At 35.2% G+C, this 20,256-nt stretch overlaps 1 protein-coding gene across 11 annotated transcripts in view; it reads left to right on the top strand.

Annotated features, from left to right (window-relative positions):
• Positions 1-20,256, top strand: part of cadps2.L (Ca++-dependent secretion activator 2 L homeolog) — a 158,763-nt gene that overhangs the window by 58,603 nt on the left and 79,904 nt on the right. For all 11 annotated transcript variants that reach the window (XM_041586407.1, XM_041586410.1, XM_041586409.1 and 8 more), the window contains exons 9-13: positions 5,197-5,263; positions 6,331-6,439; positions 6,794-6,997; positions 9,462-9,598; positions 14,618-14,805. In XM_041586407.1, coding sequence (XP_041442341.1) covers positions 5,197-5,263; positions 6,331-6,439; positions 6,794-6,997; positions 9,462-9,598; positions 14,618-14,805 — 705 coding nt within the window. The remainder of the gene's footprint in view (positions 1-5,196; positions 5,264-6,330; positions 6,440-6,793; positions 6,998-9,461; positions 9,599-14,617; positions 14,806-20,256) is intronic.

Raw genomic sequence — 20,256 nt, 5'->3', positions numbered from 1 at the left:
CGACTAGCTGGCTAGAGGTATTGAATTTTTTTTTCTGCATTTCGTCTATTGTCTGAGCTAAAGAAAGCCTTGTAAAAAAACGAAGAGTTGTCTTTCAGGATGTAGTTTGCTTCATCCCCTGGTATAAAAAAAATATGAAATCAAAATGGTCTCTGGAAAGTAATAACTGCCCTTTTTCACTTTTTCAGAGCTGAATAGTTCCACTATTCAGTATACAATTATGTTTTTCAACTATTCATTAAAACTGATTTTTCATCTTGAAGTATAACCATGAACTCTCACAGCATGGACTCTTTTTTGCAAATAAATTGCCATATTTCTTTTCATATCCTCTTTGTGTAATAAAACAAAACTCTAGTGGTTTGTGCTATGTGCTGGACAGGTTATTATCTTATAGCTTAGCAGAAAAGAAAAATATAATCTTTAAACCTGCAATATTGTGTTGTGCTGAATCCTATTTTATGGTTAGCTTTTAGATTTTTTAACTGCCTCATAAGAACATTGAGTTATAATAATAATAATTTGATCAACTTGTGTTTATTTTTTTTATTATTAATAACTCGGTTTTAAATAACAATGAGGAATAACCAATGAAGTCCAACTGAATTAAGTTTTGTATGTGTAATGTGTAGATCAGGTTGAATTTAACTCTATCAAAGCTGTGAACAGAAATGGTTGTTCCTGCTGCTATGGTAGTACCTAGACTTTGCTATGTTCAACAATTCCCACTGCCTGTCCCATCTATTGGAGTATCCCAAACAAACGTTTCACCCTTCTCCTTATGCGCTTATATGAAATGGTGAAAATATATTCTGCACCTGTTTTTCTTGCTTAGTATAGTGAACTAAAGTCAGCGAACATAATCATTTAAAACAAAATGTAAAACATTTTTTTTATGGAAGGTGGCACAAAACAGAAATCTTATCTGGATCTATGGTCTTATTCGTCCACTGCTGCATAAGGATGCTTGGATTGGAAAACAAAAATGACAATACATGGGTAAAGCATAACATGCAAACATTCATTGGGTTTTTTGAGGATTGCCTCATATTTATTAGGATGGTCAGCTCACAACAGCACTTTCACTTATAAAAGGATTGTCAGGAGAGCCCTTTTTCAAGACACTGCATGGGACAGTCACAATTTGTGATGATGTGACCCACTTGTGCACTAATGTGTGATAACACTGGGATATATTTATTTTATGGTGCTCATGATACAAATTATAGACTGGGGACCTATTTTAACAAATTACATTATGGATTCCCTCCATCCCAGAAGAAGAAAAAATACAGGAATGGGATACACAATCCAGAATGATAGTTACCTGATCTAAAATCTGGGGTACTATGCCTAAATATAAAATATAACTTATACCTACTTTTTGGAGCATTCAAGATAACTGGCTTGTCTAAATGAGCTTTTGCATACAAGAAGCGACTCTGTTTGTGTTTGCATGAGTGCAGAAAGGACTTCTTTCTCATCACCCTGCCATACAGATGTTCTTCATGCAAATTGCTATGAATTGTAGGCATGTGTACAGATACATCATCTGCAGCAAGATGTTCTTGCAGGTCTTTGGAGGTGATCTTTGGGTTGTCTGTAACCATTCTTACAACCCTCTGCATATGCCACTCCTGTACTTTTCTTGGCCTGCCAGACCTGAGTTTTATAGCAACTGTGCCTGTGGCCTTCCATTTCCTGATTACATTCCTTACAGTTGAAACTGACAGTTTAAACCTCTGAGATCGCTTTTTGTAGCCTTCCCCTAAACCATGATACTGAACAATCTTTGTTTTCAAATCTTTTGAGAGTTGCTTTGAGGACCCATGCTGTCACTCTTCAGAGGAGAGTCAAACAGAAGCACAACTTGCACTTGGCCACCTTAAATACCTTTTCTCATGATTGGACACACCTGCCTATGAAGTTCAAGGCTTAATGAGCTAATCCAACCAATCTGGTGTTGCCATTAATCAGTATTGAACAGTTACATGTATTCAAATTAGCAAAATTACAATGGTACCCACATTTTTGCACAGCCAATTATTCATATTTGATTTTATTTTATACCACTGAATACTGCTTCTCTTAAAAATCTTTGTTCAGAAAACACCCCAGTTCCTGGGAAATGAAAGACATACCATTGTTATCTTTTTTGTTGAAAGTTGGGTAAATTATTATGCAGGCTGAGAGGGGTTCCCAAACGTTTTCATTTGACTGTATTTCATACCTAGTGACCTTCTGAAAATGCCAATATTTATACACATTTGAAAACTAGATTTTGTATTCATAAATTGTGGTGGTGTTTAGGAAGTAGTTTAAAGAAGTACATGTTGATTTAGGTCTACATCCCAAAAATCAATAGGCTTTCATTTTAAGTATGGCTCTGTAGTGTTTTATTAACCTCTTTGTTTAAGCCTCTATGAAAACACTGGATTAGAGGAATTTGTAGACTAATACTACCTAGCACTATGGACAATTTAGATAAACCTACAGAAAAATGAAGTCTGCAGATTAAAACATATTTCTGTTAGTTTGTTTTTTTCTTTTGCCTGCGTTTTAAATTTACTTGGTATCACTTTTTCAGATTGCATCAGTGGGGTTTCATACCTTACACTGAAAGAGAATTTAAAGAATATAAAGACATCTATAAATATAATTTGCATAGTTATTCGGTTTAGCCAGTAATACTCTTCGCCAAATTAAATGTTATTGATAAATGTAAAATACTTTTGCTAGTGTTAACTTTGTGGATATCTAATTTTACATTCCTCACCATTTTGGAGCTATTTTGTATTAGGTGGTTAAACTTCTGTGTTCAGCATACTCTCTGCCCAAATAAAAAGTTAAAAGGAGCATACACCTGCATGTATATCAAATGAAAAAGGTTGGCACAAACTGGATCACTCTCCACGATGTAGTTAAAAAATGTATTTATTTAGAACAACAACATCCCAAATGCCTTAAGCACGAAACTCTGTTGTAAATACATTTTTTAACTACATCGTGGAGAGTGATCCAGTTTATGCCAACCTTTTTCATTTGATATTTTGTCACAGTGCCTTCCTGAGCTGAAGGCTTAAGGTGTGAGCACCTGGATCCCCCAATGCATTGGGTAAGTTGAACCCTCAAAAAATTTACAATTTGGAGCTTGAAGCACTATACAAATTATTTATGTATATAATCTCTATACACCTGCATGTGCTCATTTGTGAAGTTTATTTGGCCACCCACATGGATAGCCATGCCATGGTCCTATTAATAGGATCATAATGGGCCATTCCACACCCATTAGTATTTTCTAACCTGTCCAATAGATATATGCCCAATTTTTGGATATTTCTCTGACAGTCTGGTGACATAGACTGGCTAACAGGCTTCTGACTATTTCTGAAGTGGCCAAGTTGGCAAATTTTATTGGCACATGTACCACTAACTTTAGGCATTCAGTTCTTGTAGGCTAAGCTTCAGTTTTCTATGTTATTTTGCTTTTTATTGTATTGTATTATGTATTTCCATGTGAACAATGTTTGGGCTAAATGGGTCTATAAATACTCACATATTTCCATGAAAACGAAATATTTCCGAGATAATTTCCTGACACTTCTCAAAAGATGAACAGTGTAGCTGAGTTTTTTGTTTCACTTATCCTGCACTGCTGAAGCTAACATTTAACTTAAAAGAGCTGTTCACCTTTAAATTAATTTTTAGTATTTTGAAAGAGTCATGTTCTTAGACAATTTGCAATTTGTTTTCATTTTTTTTATTATTTGTGGTTTTTGAGTTATTTTGCTTTTTATTGAGCAGCTCTCCAGTTTGCAATTTCAGCAATCAGGTTGCTAGGGTCCAAATTACCAAAAACCATGTATTTATTTGAATGAGAGACTGGAATATGAACAGTAGAGGGCCTGAAGAGAAAGATGAATAATAAAAAGTAGCAATAACGATACATTTGTAGCCTTGCAGAGCATTTGTTTTTTTTAGATGAGGTCAGTTTGAAAGCTGGAAAGGGTCAGAAAAAAAAACAAATAAATAAAAAAATATACAAAATAAAAAATGAAGACCAACTGAAATGTTGCTTAGAATTTGCCATTCTATAATATACTAAAAATCAACTAAATGGTGATCTACCCCTTTAAGTATCACTTAAAGAAAACTATAAAAGACCAATATAATATAAATAATCGTTTGGTATATAATGTCCCAGTATATGTAGTTCAAGTATGTTTGTGGGTGAGGTCTTGCGTCCCCCCCCAATTCCTTGCTGTGTATAGTGATGGCTTGATCACCACCCTAGTCATGTCATGATACAGTATATAGAAGATAACCTACTAGTCTTGGACCAGTGGAGTAGCAACTTTGCTCCAGACCCCACCACAAAAAAATTGTTTTTGTATTTGTGTAGCAAGTGCAGGTGCAGTTTAGGTGTCACCTGCCTTTTTTTATGTTTTTTTTGTTTTAATATTTAAATTTATTTTAATTTAATAACAACACAAAAATGTGGTAGGTGACCGCCTGTTCAGAATACTTAATACATGTAAGGGCATTCTGGTTGTTGTATCGAACTCTGTTTTGCATGCTATGCAGTGATTATAGTGAAATGTTGGGATCTTGTGGTTTTCCAGTACCTTATAAAATCCCAAAAAATGTATCTGGAGGTAAATCCAATTAAATGCCTACCTAATGTAAGTCTGCAAGTAAAGAAATGTGTTTTAAGTAGACATTATTCAAAGCAGAAAAAGTCCTTATTTGCTATATGACATGCCAAATATCTTTAAATAAACTACAGAAAATTTGCACCTGCATTTGTTCTCCAGTGGATTTATTATTTTCAGGCAAAGATGCCCATACCTAGCATATTGGTTAAATGATGGTTACATCTTAAATCTGACAGAACAAAGTTAAAACATTTACAGTTTTACAAGGTCTGAATATCTTTCATGAAATATGACAATTCAATTTCCATGTAGAGCGTATCTTCCAAAGTAACATATTCATATTGTTCCCACTCAGCAAGTGGTCTTGATAACCAGATGTCAGTGTGATGTGCCCAGTTTGTGTTTGTGAATAATGCTTGCATCAGTGGGTATGGAGATGATTTGTCATGATTATGCTTTATGCTGTTTTGATATGTACTGATGTGATGTCAAAAATATTAACTTTGTTAAGTAAATGCATAATGTTTTTGTTTTTCAGATATTTGTATGCAATGGGGCAGAAAGTTTGGAAGCGCTGGAAAAAACGGTACTTTGTTCTAGTACAGGTATGCTACCATATTTTACAATTTTCTTGTAATTACTTTTTACCTATAAGTCATTAAAGGAATCTCTTTGCCCACTGACTATTGAATATGTATTCCATATTTATACCAAGGTGAAATAATCCAGTGTGTTGCAATATTTAGCAGAACTGTAAACAGTCTTCTGAAATGCATAAAGAACAACAGAAAGCAGTTATCAGTAGACAAAAGAAATATGAATGCTGAAGAAATCAAAGGATCATTTATACAAAGGTTATTAGTATAGGTTGAACTTATAAGTATGTTTGATATATATATATATATATATATATATATATATATATATATATATATATATATATATGGGTTTCTCTACCTGTTGGTGTGTTTGCGTGTCTTTCAAACACCACTCTTATTCAACTTACTTATAACCATTTCTCCCACTTGTCTACTTGCATTGATCGATCCATCAAACTCTTTCGTGGAGTAAAGTTAAACAGGGAAGTAGAATGATACTGCTGGGGCATTCAAGTCATTATGGGGAATGTAATAAAGTTGTAATGAAAAAATATTCACAATTCAAAATTGTGACTTAATATCCTCATATTTTACAACAGGGGTACTTTATGTATTATAATGCACATTTCACATGAGTCATATGAAAGAAATGACACCACTGATATATATATCCAAGAATATCAACACTGGAATCAGTCTTCTGAGTATCTTTTCTTCCGTATGCGACTGGGGTGCACAATTGTAATTTATGTATATCCACGAATATCAAAAACCGGCACATCCATGTAAAAATCTTCACCTCTTTATTTACAACATATCAGAGTGCAACATTTTGGCCCTCATTTGGACCTTTTCCAAGGATCTTAATGAGGACCAAAACTGTGATATGATGTAAATAAAGAGGTGAAGATTTTTATATGGGTGTGCCGGTTTTTGACAACTGTGCACCCCAGTCGCATACGGAAGAAAAGATACTCAGAAGACTGATTCCAGTGTTGATCCTTTAAGTAGTGATTCGTTTTTAAATCTCTCACAATTAGATGGCATGTTGATTCTTTTTATTGCTCATGTAGGTAAGCCAGTATACATTTGCAATGTGCAACTACAGAGAAAAGAAATCGGAACCTCAAGAGCTGATGCAGCTTGAAGGATACACTGTGGATTACACAGATCCTCAGCCAGGTAATCATAGTCATATTCTGTTTTTTTATTATAATTATTATTTTTATATATTTTTTAACTCAAACTTGTCATTGCCTATATCTGTCAACTGTTAACATAAAATCAAATTGCAGAGGCATGTCCCACAACCATGCATATACAACTGGTTTGCACTGCAAGGGCAATTCGTGATAATTTTTTCTTAGCAGACCTGATACTGCTTCCCCCTTTACCCAATTATTTTAGTTGAACTGTCTTTCTTAAGCTGGAAGTAGATAACTGTTTAAACATCATACTCCAATGTCAAGGGGAGCTGTTGTGAATGCAAATGCTTTCTGCATAATTAAAAAACAATGCTGTGTTCCATTTCAACAGGTCTGAAGGGTGGCCATATGTTCTTTAATGCGGTCAAAGAAGGAGACACCGTTATTTTTGCGAGTGATGATGAACAGGATAGAGTCCTATGGGTGCAAGCAATGTACAGAGCAACAGGGCAATCATATAAGCCCATTGTTTCAAATCAGGCACAAAAAATAAATCCCAAAGGACCGAATGCTCAACCAGACACAACTCAGAACTGTAAGATTTATTTTTAATTTGTAATATAGGTAGTATTTTTTAACATCAATAGGGTTAATGCAACTTTACTGTGGAAGATAAAGGTACATATTTATCAGAGCTGGACCATTTAGTGTTTGCACCCAAGACAAATATCACTTGGGCCAGCACCCACCCCAAGCCCCTGCTCCCACCTCTCATTCTGCCTTCAACCCTCTTGCTTCCCATCACCACTCATACAGATAGTAAGTTGTAAACTCACGACCCCCACACGTGCCAGTCTGGTCCCTTCTTAGAAATAGGCACACTCCCCTCTGTACTCTAGGCAGCTGCCTAACAGTCCTGGCCCTGATATTTAAAAACATTTCACAGCAGCAGAAGCTGTGTCTGACACTAAGCATTCTTCCTGAGGTTAATTACATTCAGTAACAGAGCAACAATAGAATTGAGTAACTAGTTACTGCCATTTTTCAGATACAGCTAGAAATGTATCAACTTTTGACAGTTAAGTCATCTCGCTTACTGTACTGTGGAAAAATGTTGTAACACTCCCCACATGATCTGAAAATGGTACGAATCTTCGTTTTGTACAACTGTATCTTTGCGTATGTGGCCAGCTTTATAGTGTATGGCCAGCTTTAGGCTTTATTTGTGGCCCATATCTCTCCATCCTATGCCTCTAAGGTGCTTACAATGTTATGTACAAATCCTGGCTTAATTTTCTTCTATGTCTTTTTTTAAACTAAACCATTCTATTAAAAGTGAACAGCCATTTGCTTCCTGAAAATTAGGATTTAGGCTTCTCAATTTTACCACTCTAGGACTAGTTTAAAATATACAATTCTTGGATAATTAAAAATGGTTAAATGCAAAATTCTGGCATTTGTCATGTTTGTTTTCAGAATTAAATTGATATTGTTGCAGTTGTTTTGAGAATTTTGGTATAAGTATTACATATACAGTTATGAGAAAACAGTTTTGAAAAATGGGTGTACTTCTACATTTTATTATGAAGTGTATATATAGCAAATTAATTTTAACATTCCAAAGTAAAACTTTCTTTATACTGCTATTTAAAGCAAGTGATATTTGGTTGTGGTATATTAGATTTCTAAGAACTGACTGTATAAAACCTACTTTATAGCAGATCTCACATTTCTGAAATTATCACTGTAGTAATTGTAAAAATTACGTTACTTTTGGTTTGCTTACAAAGAAAGACAGTTCAGTATTCAGGGTCACTTAGGGGAGAGTATTACTGTGTTTATGTGTTACATTTACCTTGTGGATGATAAACATTATTATGTGTATATTTCAGAGACCTAATGCTGGACTCCCATCAGAGTGAATTAAATAGTTCTTAGGGTTCTTCCATCTGCAAATACTGCTGAAAGTTGAACATGACATGGATCAATATGATCTAGGGCTAAATTACAAAATGTGACTGATTATGTTAGCATCATGGTCACAGATCAATAATGAGTTTTATTATGGACCAGATTCAGTATTTGCCTTTGATCAATAAGCCTTTGTTTAGTTCCTTTTAGGAAAATCCGGTTTGTAGCCATGTCCTGTTTCAGCAGCACATTTAGGGTACTGTAAGTAACCTAAAAAGATGTACATTTGAATTTTAAGGAACAAAGCAGTAGAAGTCCCTTTGTTTGAGATTTGTTTTTAAGAGGATTTTAAACAGCTTGTTCACCCAAAATGAACTTTGGTATCAAACTGAGCTAATGTTCTTTTAGATAACTATTCATTTTGGCTTTTACTGTCTATATGTGACAGATAATGCACATGGACTTAACAAAACATACCATTAATGAAAGCAATCAGTATGACCGCATTTTGATAAACCCGTAGGGTCTAAAGTCGTTGAAAGACGCCCTTTCTGAAGAACAATAAATGTGGTCCTTCGACTGCCATTTAGGACAGTACATTAGAAGGAGATATGTATTTCCTAAGTATATGGCTGTTTGCTTTTTCTTCAATGCTTGAAGGTTAGAAATGCAATTGTTTCTGTGTGCTACAGTACCCATTACTTTATCAAGGTTCGTCACATTAAAAGCTTGGTACAAAACAAAGACTGAAAGTGACCCACCTTCTGCTGACATGTTCATTTCTGCTCTAGTTTGCCATTTAGGAAGTGGATTTTTAGCTGTAATGAATGTGTGTGTGTGTGTGCATTTTGTTTTTGTTATCTGTACGGCTGTAGACATTGTTAAAACAACAACCGAGTAGGACAATGTGCAATATAGCAAAGCTTTCTGTATGTCTGCTAAGTGCTTTGAAATGCACGAAGGTCACATAGTCAAGTTTACGGTGAATAAAACTATACTGAATGTGTTGATCAGTTTTTGAAATAAAGGTGAGCGGGTGAATATTGTACATGTGATACAATATCTCATTACATATACTCTAAATTAGCTATTTCATAGTGTGGTTAACATTCTTTAAATGTATTATTTTTTTGTCTCTTTGTAAACAGATACAGACCGTGCCCAAAGACATGGCATGGATGAATTTATATCCGCTAATCCCTGCAGATTTGATCATGCCTCCCTCTTTAAAGTCCTTCAACAACAGACACTGGATCACCGATTAAATGATTCCTATTCTTGTCTGGTAAGTACTACAACCCAGGGTAAAAGAAATGAAGTGAGAAACAGTTGTCTCAAAGTGGTATTTTCTTCAAAACTCATTTAATAAGTGTGCTTGGTTTTGGGATAAAGGATTTCAATCGATTGACTTCAAATTTGAAAATTATACACTTGAAGATTGCTGCTGTGCCACTCAATAGAGAAGAAAATAGAATCAAACTAGCTCTGAAATGTGGTTTATCAGCCCCTCCAGAGAGGGCTGAATAAAAGCTAAAAGCTTTACAAAGGCATAGAAGCCTTCATAGAGGAATTTGTGAACACAAATACTGGCATTTTTAAGTTAGATCTTTTTTCATAATTTTTTTTAACTTCCATCATGAAATAATTTTCTTGCTGACAAAGGACAAACTCTATAGCAGTTTCAATATTTTTACAATGACTATACAGAGGTTATCAGTGTCAATGTCAGTTTAGTGAGCTACTTCTCATTCTCTTGTTTTTATGCCTGTACAGCCTGCAATGCACACAAAATATTCTGGATTTAAATTGCACTTGTAATTTATATAATGCTTAAATCTTGTTTCAACCAGAAAGCTCTGAAATTCGGAAATGCATCTGTAGCATCTATTTTTTTACTGATTATTTTTTTTTCTGTAATAATAAAACAGTTTATTTTACTTGATGTTAACTAAGCTGCATAAATATATAATGGTGGCAAAAAATACCCCTTATCTAGAACAACCCAGGTCCAAGCAACTCCAGATACTAGCATCTTAATACTTGTATCTATATTCCAGACCAAATATTCAGATGTATCCTGTAACCAACCAATGATAAAACAATGCTCATTATATATACCGAGTTGTTCGTAGGTTTCTGTACAGGATCTTGAGAGAAGGCTTCAAACAAATGAGCTGTGCAATTAATCATGCTTCTATTGTTTGTAATCCAAAAGGCCCATTATTAAAAGCTTCTTTTAAATACTCTACACAAATGTCAAAGTGGTAAAATGTATCAAATCATTGTTAATTTGTGAAAAAGTGGTATTCCATTCACCATTAGAAAGTGGATAGTTTTGTTTGGAATTTAAAGGCATGAACAAACATTTATATAATTCATAACAATATGATGCCTACCTTGTTAATTCAGAAGCAATTGTTTAAACACAACCAAAATCACATGACTACTGGGGATTAGAGTTTAAAATATTTTAAAACAGCAATCACTTATGCATCTGGTGACTGCCAGTTTGATACTCACCGCTCCCCAAAGTTTAAAGTCATCAGCTGTCAGTATTGCAGTCATATGAAAAGGTTTTATTCCTTTTAATTCTTTGGAGTTTTGTTTATTATTGCCTAAGCTTTCAGTAGCAACTTCCTTTTAATATACTGTATAACATGCCCTATGGAAACAGTAGTGTTTCAGCAGTGACAAAATTAGACAGATGCATAAATTTGGGCACCCCAACAGAGATATTACCTCAATACTTAGTTGAGCCTCCTTTTGCAAATGAAACAGCCTCTAGATGCCTCGTATAGCCTTTGATGAATGTCTGGATTATGAATGGCGGTATTTTCGACCATTCGTCCATACAAAATCTCTCCAGTTCAGTTAAAGGTGCTGAGCATGGACAGCCTGCTTCAAATCATCCCATAGATTTTTGATGATATTCAAGTCGGTAGACTGTGATGGTCATTCCAGAATATTGTACTTCTCCCTCTGCATAAATGCCTTTGTAGATTTCCAAGTGTGTTTAGGGTCATTGTCTTGTTGTAATATCAACCCCTGCATAACTTCAACGTTGTGACTGATGCTTGAACATTATCCTGAAGAATTTGTTGATCTTTGATTGAATTCATCCAACTATATTTAACAAGGGCTTCAGTTCCTGAACTAACCCCACAGCATGATGGAACCTCCACCAAATTTGACAGTAGGTAGCAGGTGTTTTTCTTGGAATGCAGTGTTCCTCTTCCACAAAGCGCGTTTTGTTATGACCAAATAACTAAAATTTTGTCTCATCAGTCCAAAGCACTTTGTTCCAAAATGACTTTTGCTTGTCTAAATAAGCGACTGTTTGTGGCGTGCGTGCACAAGGACTTCTTTTTTATTACCAGATGTCCTATAATTTGTGCAAATTGCGCTGAATTATAGAACGATGTACAGATACACCATCTGCAGCAAGATGTTCTTGCAGGTCTTTGGAGGTGATCTTTGAGTTGTCTGTAACCATTCTCACAATCCTCCATATATGCTACTCCTGTATTTTTTTATGGGTTTTACAGAAACTTAGTCTGTGGCCTTCCATTTCCTGATGACATTCCTTACAGTTGAAACTGACAGTTTAAACCTCTGAGATAGCTTTTTGTAGCCTTCCCCTAACCATGATACTGAACAATCTTTGTTTTCAGGTCTTTTGAGAGTTGCTTTGAGGATCCTATGCTGTCACTCTTCAGAGGAGAATCAAACAGAAACACAACTTGCAATTGGCCACCTTAAATACCTTTTCTCATGATTGGACACACCTGCCTATGAAGTTCAAGGCTTAACGAGCTAATCCAACCAATTTGGTGTTGCCAGCAATCCGTATTGAGCAGTTACATGCATTCAAATTAGCAAAATGACAAGGGTGCCCAACGTTTTGCACAGCCAGTTTTTCACATTTTATTTAATTTCATTCAACTGAATACTGCTTCACTAAAAATCTTTGTTCAGAAAACACCCCAGTACTCAGATGTTCCTGGGAAATGAAAGACATACCACCATATCTTTTTTTGTTGAAAGTGGAGTAATTTCTTATGCAGGTTGAGAGGGGTTCCCAAATTGTATAATACGTTTACAAGGACATTCTATCATATAAATGACTTGTCTAGATTGACAGTTATACAAAGATTTAATAATATGTGATTCTAAACCCCGACTTAACTTGTCTTGTTTGCCAAACAAATTTACAAATCGCACACTATGTACATTTACACATCTCAGTGAGTTTTTGGAAGGGGAAAAACTCTCCAGTTTAACTTTAGAATTCTGTCTTTTTAACATAGTAGAGGCTATTATCTCTTTTATATTCCGTGCTTTACTATATACTATTTTTGGAATATCCTTAATAAATGGACCACGTTCAGCATCCTGACATAACAAATCAATGTTTTTGTATTATCATCTGTTTACTATGGGCATTGTATTCTAAAAAATATTTCACATTCATCTTCCTTTTTATCTTACTTTCCAACAATCTCCGTCTGTCCCTTTTCTTGCACAACCTAAAGCCTGCTCAACCTTATCCGAATCATAACCCTTTTCCAATAACCTACGTTGAATCACTGACTCTCAAATTCATCTGCAGATGTACAATTTCTTTGAATGCAGGTTCTTCCTGTAGCTGTAAATTACCTTTTGCATGTATTTACTAATCATTTTGACCACTCTCTTTAAACCTTCTCCATGTTTGATTGGAGTTCTTATCCTTGAATGCTTCTTTTGTTCACTATAAACAGAGAGTTGCTGTTGTTCTTTGCCAAAAAGCTAATATCATTTATATGCCCACCAGATATTCTCCCAGAAGGCCTACTTAAGTGCTTTTAGCAATAGAGTCCACTTTCACTGAGTTGGCAACAGATGTTGTGATTCAAACATAGTGTGATTCAAACCTATCTGAAGATCTGCTTGAATCTGTCTGCAAATTATCTGCCAGTTGTCTACAGGAAGTAGGCTGACTTTTTTTTTTTGGGTTGGGGAAAAATACCAATAGAAGACTTTCCATTGGAAAACTTATATAGAAATTTTGCCTCTTTTTGAGGAGGCCTTTCTAAAATTTCATTAAGCTCTGGTTACACCTGCAATCTTTGATTATCTTTTCTGTTGCATACACATCCATGCCATTGGATACAGTGCCATAAAACTAAGACTTTTTGGTAAATTTAAATATGGTTGACAGAGGAATATTTATGTATTTGGAGATAGACTTTTAGCCTTAACATTTTGTTTGCCTCCTTCAATTCTCTAGACTTAACATTACAAGTTGTATTTGGTACATACAGGTATGGGACCTGTTATCCAGAATGCCCAGGACCTGGGGTGTTCCGGATAACGGATCTTTCCGTAATTTAGATCTTCATACCTTAAGTCTGCTAGAAAATCATGTAAACATTAAATAAACACAATGTGCTGGTTCTGCTCCCAATAAGGATTAAATATATCTTAGTTTGGATCAAATACAAGCTACTGTTTTATTATTATAGAGAAAAATTGAATCCTTTTTAAAAATGTGGATTATTTGATTATAATGGAGTCTATGGGAGATGTTCATTCCGTAATTCGGAACTTTATGGATTACGGGTTTCCGGATAACTGATCCCATACCTGTACTAAAATAAATATTTAATTAAATTATTTTGTGTTTATTTTCATGTTATTTGTTACTGTTTCTACTAACTTAATCCTTTTTGTTGCAGTGTAGTTAACAGATTTTTCCATCTTGTATTATCTGTCATTCACATGATATCAACTTGGCATATCCACTGGGCACACAAATGTGTGTTACTTTTTAGCATCATCTAGGATAATGACTAGAGAAAACATTTTCATAAGGCCAGCTGGTGGGATAAAGGGAGTTAGCTTTTCTCAAATAAAAAGCATCAATTGATGCCAAAAAACCCTCTCTGTTAATGAACTAAATTACATTAATACACTCCACCTAAAATTAAAAAGAGAGATTCACACATTTGTGTCTGTTTTGTTATCTCTGAACTATTCTCCCAGTTTAATTATCTCTAACAAGTATGTCATAAAGTGTTCTGAATTTTAACCAAATGAGTCCCCACTCAAAACATTTCCCCAGTTCAGCCATCATAAACCATTTCTAATGATCATTCACTATCCATTTCCGTCCATATTTTGCATATTATTTCTCCCTAACCAGGCATTTCTGTATTTATATATTATACTGTAAAAACTTGCCAACAATTTAACACTTTGTAAATTCCTTTTCTAGACATGATATCTAAATCTAGCTCTGTTTTCATATTTTTTTCATGTGTAGGGTTGGTTCAGTCCTGGTCAGGTTTTTGTATTAGATGAATACTGTGCACGATATGGCGTTCGTGGTTGCCATCGACACCTCTGCTACCTTAAGGAATTAATTGAGCATGCTGAATCTGGGGCTGTGATTGACCCAACACTGCTTCATTACAGCTTTGCATTCTGTGCATCTCATGTTCATGGAAACCGGTAAATAAATAAATCTAATTATTTTAGTTATTTTACTCAATGTGACTTCTTCGATGTGAATACTTGTCATGTGTCCTCTCAATCACATAGATAAGAAGTATACATGCATGATTAGTTCTTGAGCTGTAAATCCCTCTCTCAATACTAATGCCTGTATCCCAACCTCCTTATTAATGATTGGGTGCAATGTCCCTAAGACCATGTAAACTATTTAGTTTCCTATAACTATTCATGACAAGTTCAAAAAGAATATAACCGCTCAGACTCACCGCGCTTCTGTAATCTAAAGCCGGCAGCAATCAGCATGTGTCCTGGTGCTGGAAATTCTCAGCATCCCGTGCCGTACAGATTAGTGAAGGAGAAGGTAGGATGAAACTCCGCACACCGGATAGTAGGGTAAAAACCAAAAATCTTTATTAATCCATTTTAAAAGTACGCTGCATGGTAGCTTTAAGCGTTTCAGGCACAGCTGCCCTTAATCATAAGCACATTGTGCTTTCACTTTCCTATAACTATAACTTTCCTATATTCAGTATAGGAAAGTAACCCATCATCCATTAACTATTCTTTATAAACATTTCAGAAGAGAACAGTAATTATATAATTTTTATGAAGTACTAGGCCTTGCCTGGGAAATTCAATGCTACGTCCATTTTTTCTAGGTATTCTGAAATTCAGCATTCTGTACCTAGAATTTATATAGAATTTATATAGAGTTTACAGGTTTAATCTGCCAACTATTCATACACCGCTGATCCGACCATTCAGATTGCATAGTTTCAAAGAACTACTTAGCAGCATATAGTGGCAAATAACAAAGTATTCAGATAGAAGTTTTCAAAAGTTCAATGTTTTCAAGGGTTCTGAGCCTCAATCTGTTTACCCTGAAATTGTATGCCTGCTCATCTGACTAATGAGATTAGCCCATTCTATAGTATTGGAGAACTAGAGGCTTTTAAATGTCTTGAGATTAGTTATGTGGTTAGTTTACCTGTAAATCTTTACCTGTTTAGCAGCCAATGCAGGATGCAAGCCCATCTACCTATTGGATCAATGACATTGTGGTATTCCATTTAATCTGAGAACTTCAGTAGGGCAGATTTCCTTTTTAAAAGACGTAACATCAAATATCCCAGTCAACACCTTGCTATAATATATATTGGTTTCCCTTGATTTGAGTATTCCTTTGTGGAGCAAGAAATGAAAGTGTGATGTCAAAGAAATCCTTTGTTGTGCCTAGCCATAGTATTCATTACTCCTGCTCTTTAGGCTTTTTGGTAAGGTTTCAGTCAGACATTCTAGAAAGTAACAAGAATATCTAAATCACATATCTGGCCCTGCAACCATTGATAAGCTAGACATGTTATCCTGACTTGGACATGAAGACCAAACCAAAGTGTACAATTCTGATTTACCAGCCTGGGTCAGAAACACAGATTTATGTGAGGTCTTTATATATATATATATATATATATATATATATATATATATATATATATATATATATATATATATATATATATATATATATATATATATATATATATATATATATATTCATGTGTCTGTTTTTTTGTTTAAATAGTGTTACTTGTGCAGAACCGTACAATAGAACAATACATTAATAACATTAATGGGGTCAGTACAACACTATAAATACTAATACACATATTCCATTCAAGATTAAGTGTGAAGTATCAAAAAATAAAAGTAGGGAGCTCTGCCCCATGGTGTGCACAATCTAAGTTTATGCGAAATAAAATCACTTTTTCCACACTCTGTTGAAAGATGTTATTCTAGATAATTGGAGCTATTGCTTATGAACTTTTTTCAATATATCCATTGTAATTTATCAAAATTGTTGTTTAAATGGTTGTGTTGGAAGAAACAATAGCATAGTTTGCGTCTTTTTAATGTGACTAACAATTATCTTTTTTCAGAAACATTTCTGTGTTCTTTTTGGTTTGTGTATGAAATAAGGCACCTGTGATGCAATGTGCTAGTGGTTATAGCAGAATGTAATGAGTTAAATAGTTTTCAAGGTGATTTGGAAACACAATCAGAACCGCAGAGTGGCTGTGAGTATTATTGAAATAGTGTATATAAAGAAAGATCCAAGGACAGAAAACACAAATAGGAAGCCTGAAAAGCAGAGATGCAGCCATATACACAAGCACAGAACACACAATACCTTCACCCACTCAGCTAACTCAAAGCAGCAGTGAGATGAAAGGTGGAAGAAAATGTTGCATGCAATATATCTTACAGTAAGTCAGAGTTCAAGGTTGTCTTATCGGCAAATGTGTAGCTTTGTAAGTCCTGCAGAGTAAGGGAAAGACAAATGAAGCAATACAAAGAGTCTCCAGACCGATGCATGAACAGTGTGTTGTGTATTTTTTTGTCTTTACTACTGCAGTGGCTGTTTTTAAGCAGATCACAGTGGTGTACACAATGTGTTTGTTTATAAGTAAGTATAAGAAGTGGGTTTATACTCCAAAATATCCCTCTGTGTGATTGTAAGCTTCCAAAGTGTTTTGTGTAGTTGATATTTTGAAACCCGTTTTAATATACAATGGAAGACATTTCAGTTTTACCATGCTATGTAAAACCTTTTGTATGCAGCCAATAATAGACCATCGATAACGAAGTAGTGAATATATTTTACAAATAGTGTTGTATAATTAATCCTTTAGTCCAATTAGTTGTCTCTGCAGCAACTAAAAACCTCTGGTCACACAGTAGGACAATTAAAGATATTTAGAAATGTGCTATTACATTTTTACTTCACATTTTGCTTTTAAAGCAATTAAAAAGAAAATTGCATGTCTATATATTACCAACACAGGCCAGTGATTCCTGCTTAATTTGTAATGCAGTATAGAATCAAAACTAGATAAACTATGCCACAAAAACATGGTTAAAAGCGCCTTTGTCCTATGCCATTCTCTCACCTGTGTGGATTCCTGTTGTTCACTTTATGCTCCAGCAAGTACAGCCTTTCACCACTGTACAGTTATTGCATATTGATGTAGATGCAAAACAACCCTGTATGCACAAAACTGCATCAAGCCCTTTGCAGCACAGGAACTGACATTTTTGATGACTGTATTTTGTTTTGAATGCATTTTGAATTATGTTCCAAATGGTTTAGCTATAAGAGAAACTAAAGCTTGAAAGAAGAATTTAATTATGTCCTTATGTCCTGCAACACAATTTTGGGCTATACAGGCCAACAGGGTTAATCACCAGCTAGTAAACTAGAGCATGGGTTACACTTGACTCTAACACTGAAGGTAGGGCCTTCGCAAATTGTAAGACTTGAAGATGTGGTGTAGCGCAACTACAACTCTCACTGGCCACTGTGAATAAACCAATAAAAAAATGGGCACCAGGAGGTTCCTGCAGTTAATCAGAACAAACTTTTATTTGTCACAGACAAATGATCCACAGGTTTTGTACTTAGAAGCCACAGAGGCTCCAGCAGATAATCATGACATGACTTTACTGAGCCTTGGTGTACCCAGGCTCCATGGAAACATTCAGCTAGATCAGCCACCAGAAACCAAAGAGGAAGATCCACCCCTTCTCACTTACTATACCAAAGTATGACAGGATGTGGTCACACCACCTCTTGGCCAATAACTGTGATATGTAAATTACAACTAGCTACATGGGATTTAAAGCCATAGGGGCACATTAACCATATTGGTCCCTACAGTCCCATCACATTTATTAGCTAATTGACCAGGCTGCATGCTGCTTTACCATAAAAAAAAGTGTACTTTGCTTTACCTCTTCTATGTCCAAATGCATAATGTAAATGTGATGATTGCCATGCCCTCTTGTAGTACTTATCAAGGTTGTTCCATAGTGCATCTAATAGAAATGCATTGCTCGCCAGAGCAAAAAAGTGCAGCAAGCCCTAGTCAACATGGCAGGCAGCAGTAATTAGATATTTATGTATTTATGTTCAGATGTATAAAACTGTTCTTTATTGCATGCCCCTTATTAGCACAAACATTCTCCTGTGAGTATGATAGAACACTACTACAAAAAAAATACATTAATCCCCCTCCATTATAAAGACTCAGATTGCCCAAAGGTATCAGGGTTTTTTCTTCCCTGCAGATTAAGATCATACTACAACATATATGTCTTTGTGCCAGGGCACCAGTCAAATGAATATACTCTCTGTGTATATTGAAATCTGTTATCTATATCCCAGTGGTTGGGAAGACTCTCCATGAATGACAGTGCAAATGTGTAGAATAACAGGAGCTGTCTAAGTCAATATGGGTGTTGGGATTGTTGAGTCATAACCTATGGAAAAGGGGAGAGGGTGAGAGTGAACTCTCTGTTCAGGAAGTATGTAATAAACCGGTGCAGTTGGGAGAGCTGAGGAAAGGGCAGCCATAACACTTAGTCAGTAGGGCTGCTGTGGGTGTGATGCCTTGCAATGGGAAGTCTCTGAATGTTAATAAGTCATGCCCAGCGAGTAATGTGTTACATACTGAGTGGACATTCTACAAAGACATGATATGAGTGCAGTAGTGGTTGGGATTAGTGGAATTAATTTATTTAGGAGAAGTGCTGCATGGATTTTTGCAACAGGACACAATATAAGGATAGGGTGTATATAAGTGCAGAGATATGCCTTGCTGACAGAAGGAGAGGTGTCAGAGAGAAGATATGTGAGTGAGATTTAATTGTATAGGGATTGTGTTTGGTAATGTAGAGTGAAGGAGTGAGATATCTCAGAGAAGAGCGCAGTTTGTGGGAGCAGCGTGAGGGTGTAGTTTCTGAGAGAGTACAGTTCTGAGAAAAACCAGAAAGGTAGAGAGTTGGAGTAAGAGGAAACTGAACATGATGAAAGTGCTATGGTACATATAGCGTTAATTGTAGCTGATATTGACTCACAATTGGTGTTTATAAATGTTGTGCAAATATACTGGTCAGTAGTGGTGCAGGAGTCGTTGTGACTCTTCTGAGTCTATTAAGTTGTATAGAGATTAAAAGGAAAAGGTTACCTGACAGCAATATACTGTAGAACGAGCAAAGTTACATGTAATTTTAAAATGGTAGAAAGAAAAAGCTGGGTTTATGGGTTTGATGTGATGCAAAAGTCAGACCATTAACTCTACCTAACTCTGGCAGTTTAATTAAAATTGTTATACTTTAAGTTGCTGTTCTGCCATGTTACACCAACCAGCCATGCTGATCCCCAGACTGATGCCAAAGAAATATGTTCCATTGAATATGGATATGATCCATGCAATACTGGCTGTAAAAGCAATTTTAGCAATATAAAAGGTAGTCTGTCTATTTTTGAAATGAGAAATTTAAGTTATAGTTAGAGCTTCTGTCTAGCTATATTTTCTTTGTATTTGATATTTACATATTTTAAAGAGAAATGTGACTTTCTTGGCGCCTTTGTATTTTACATAGAGGGAA

Source organism: Xenopus laevis, chromosome 3L (assembly GCF_017654675.1).
Source record: "Xenopus laevis strain J_2021 chromosome 3L, Xenopus_laevis_v10.1, whole genome shotgun sequence".
NCBI classification, from domain to species: domain Eukaryota; kingdom Metazoa; phylum Chordata; class Amphibia; order Anura; family Pipidae; genus Xenopus; species Xenopus laevis.
Note: the sequence above shows the minus strand (reverse complement) of the source record. Positions and strands in the feature narration are given on the sequence as shown.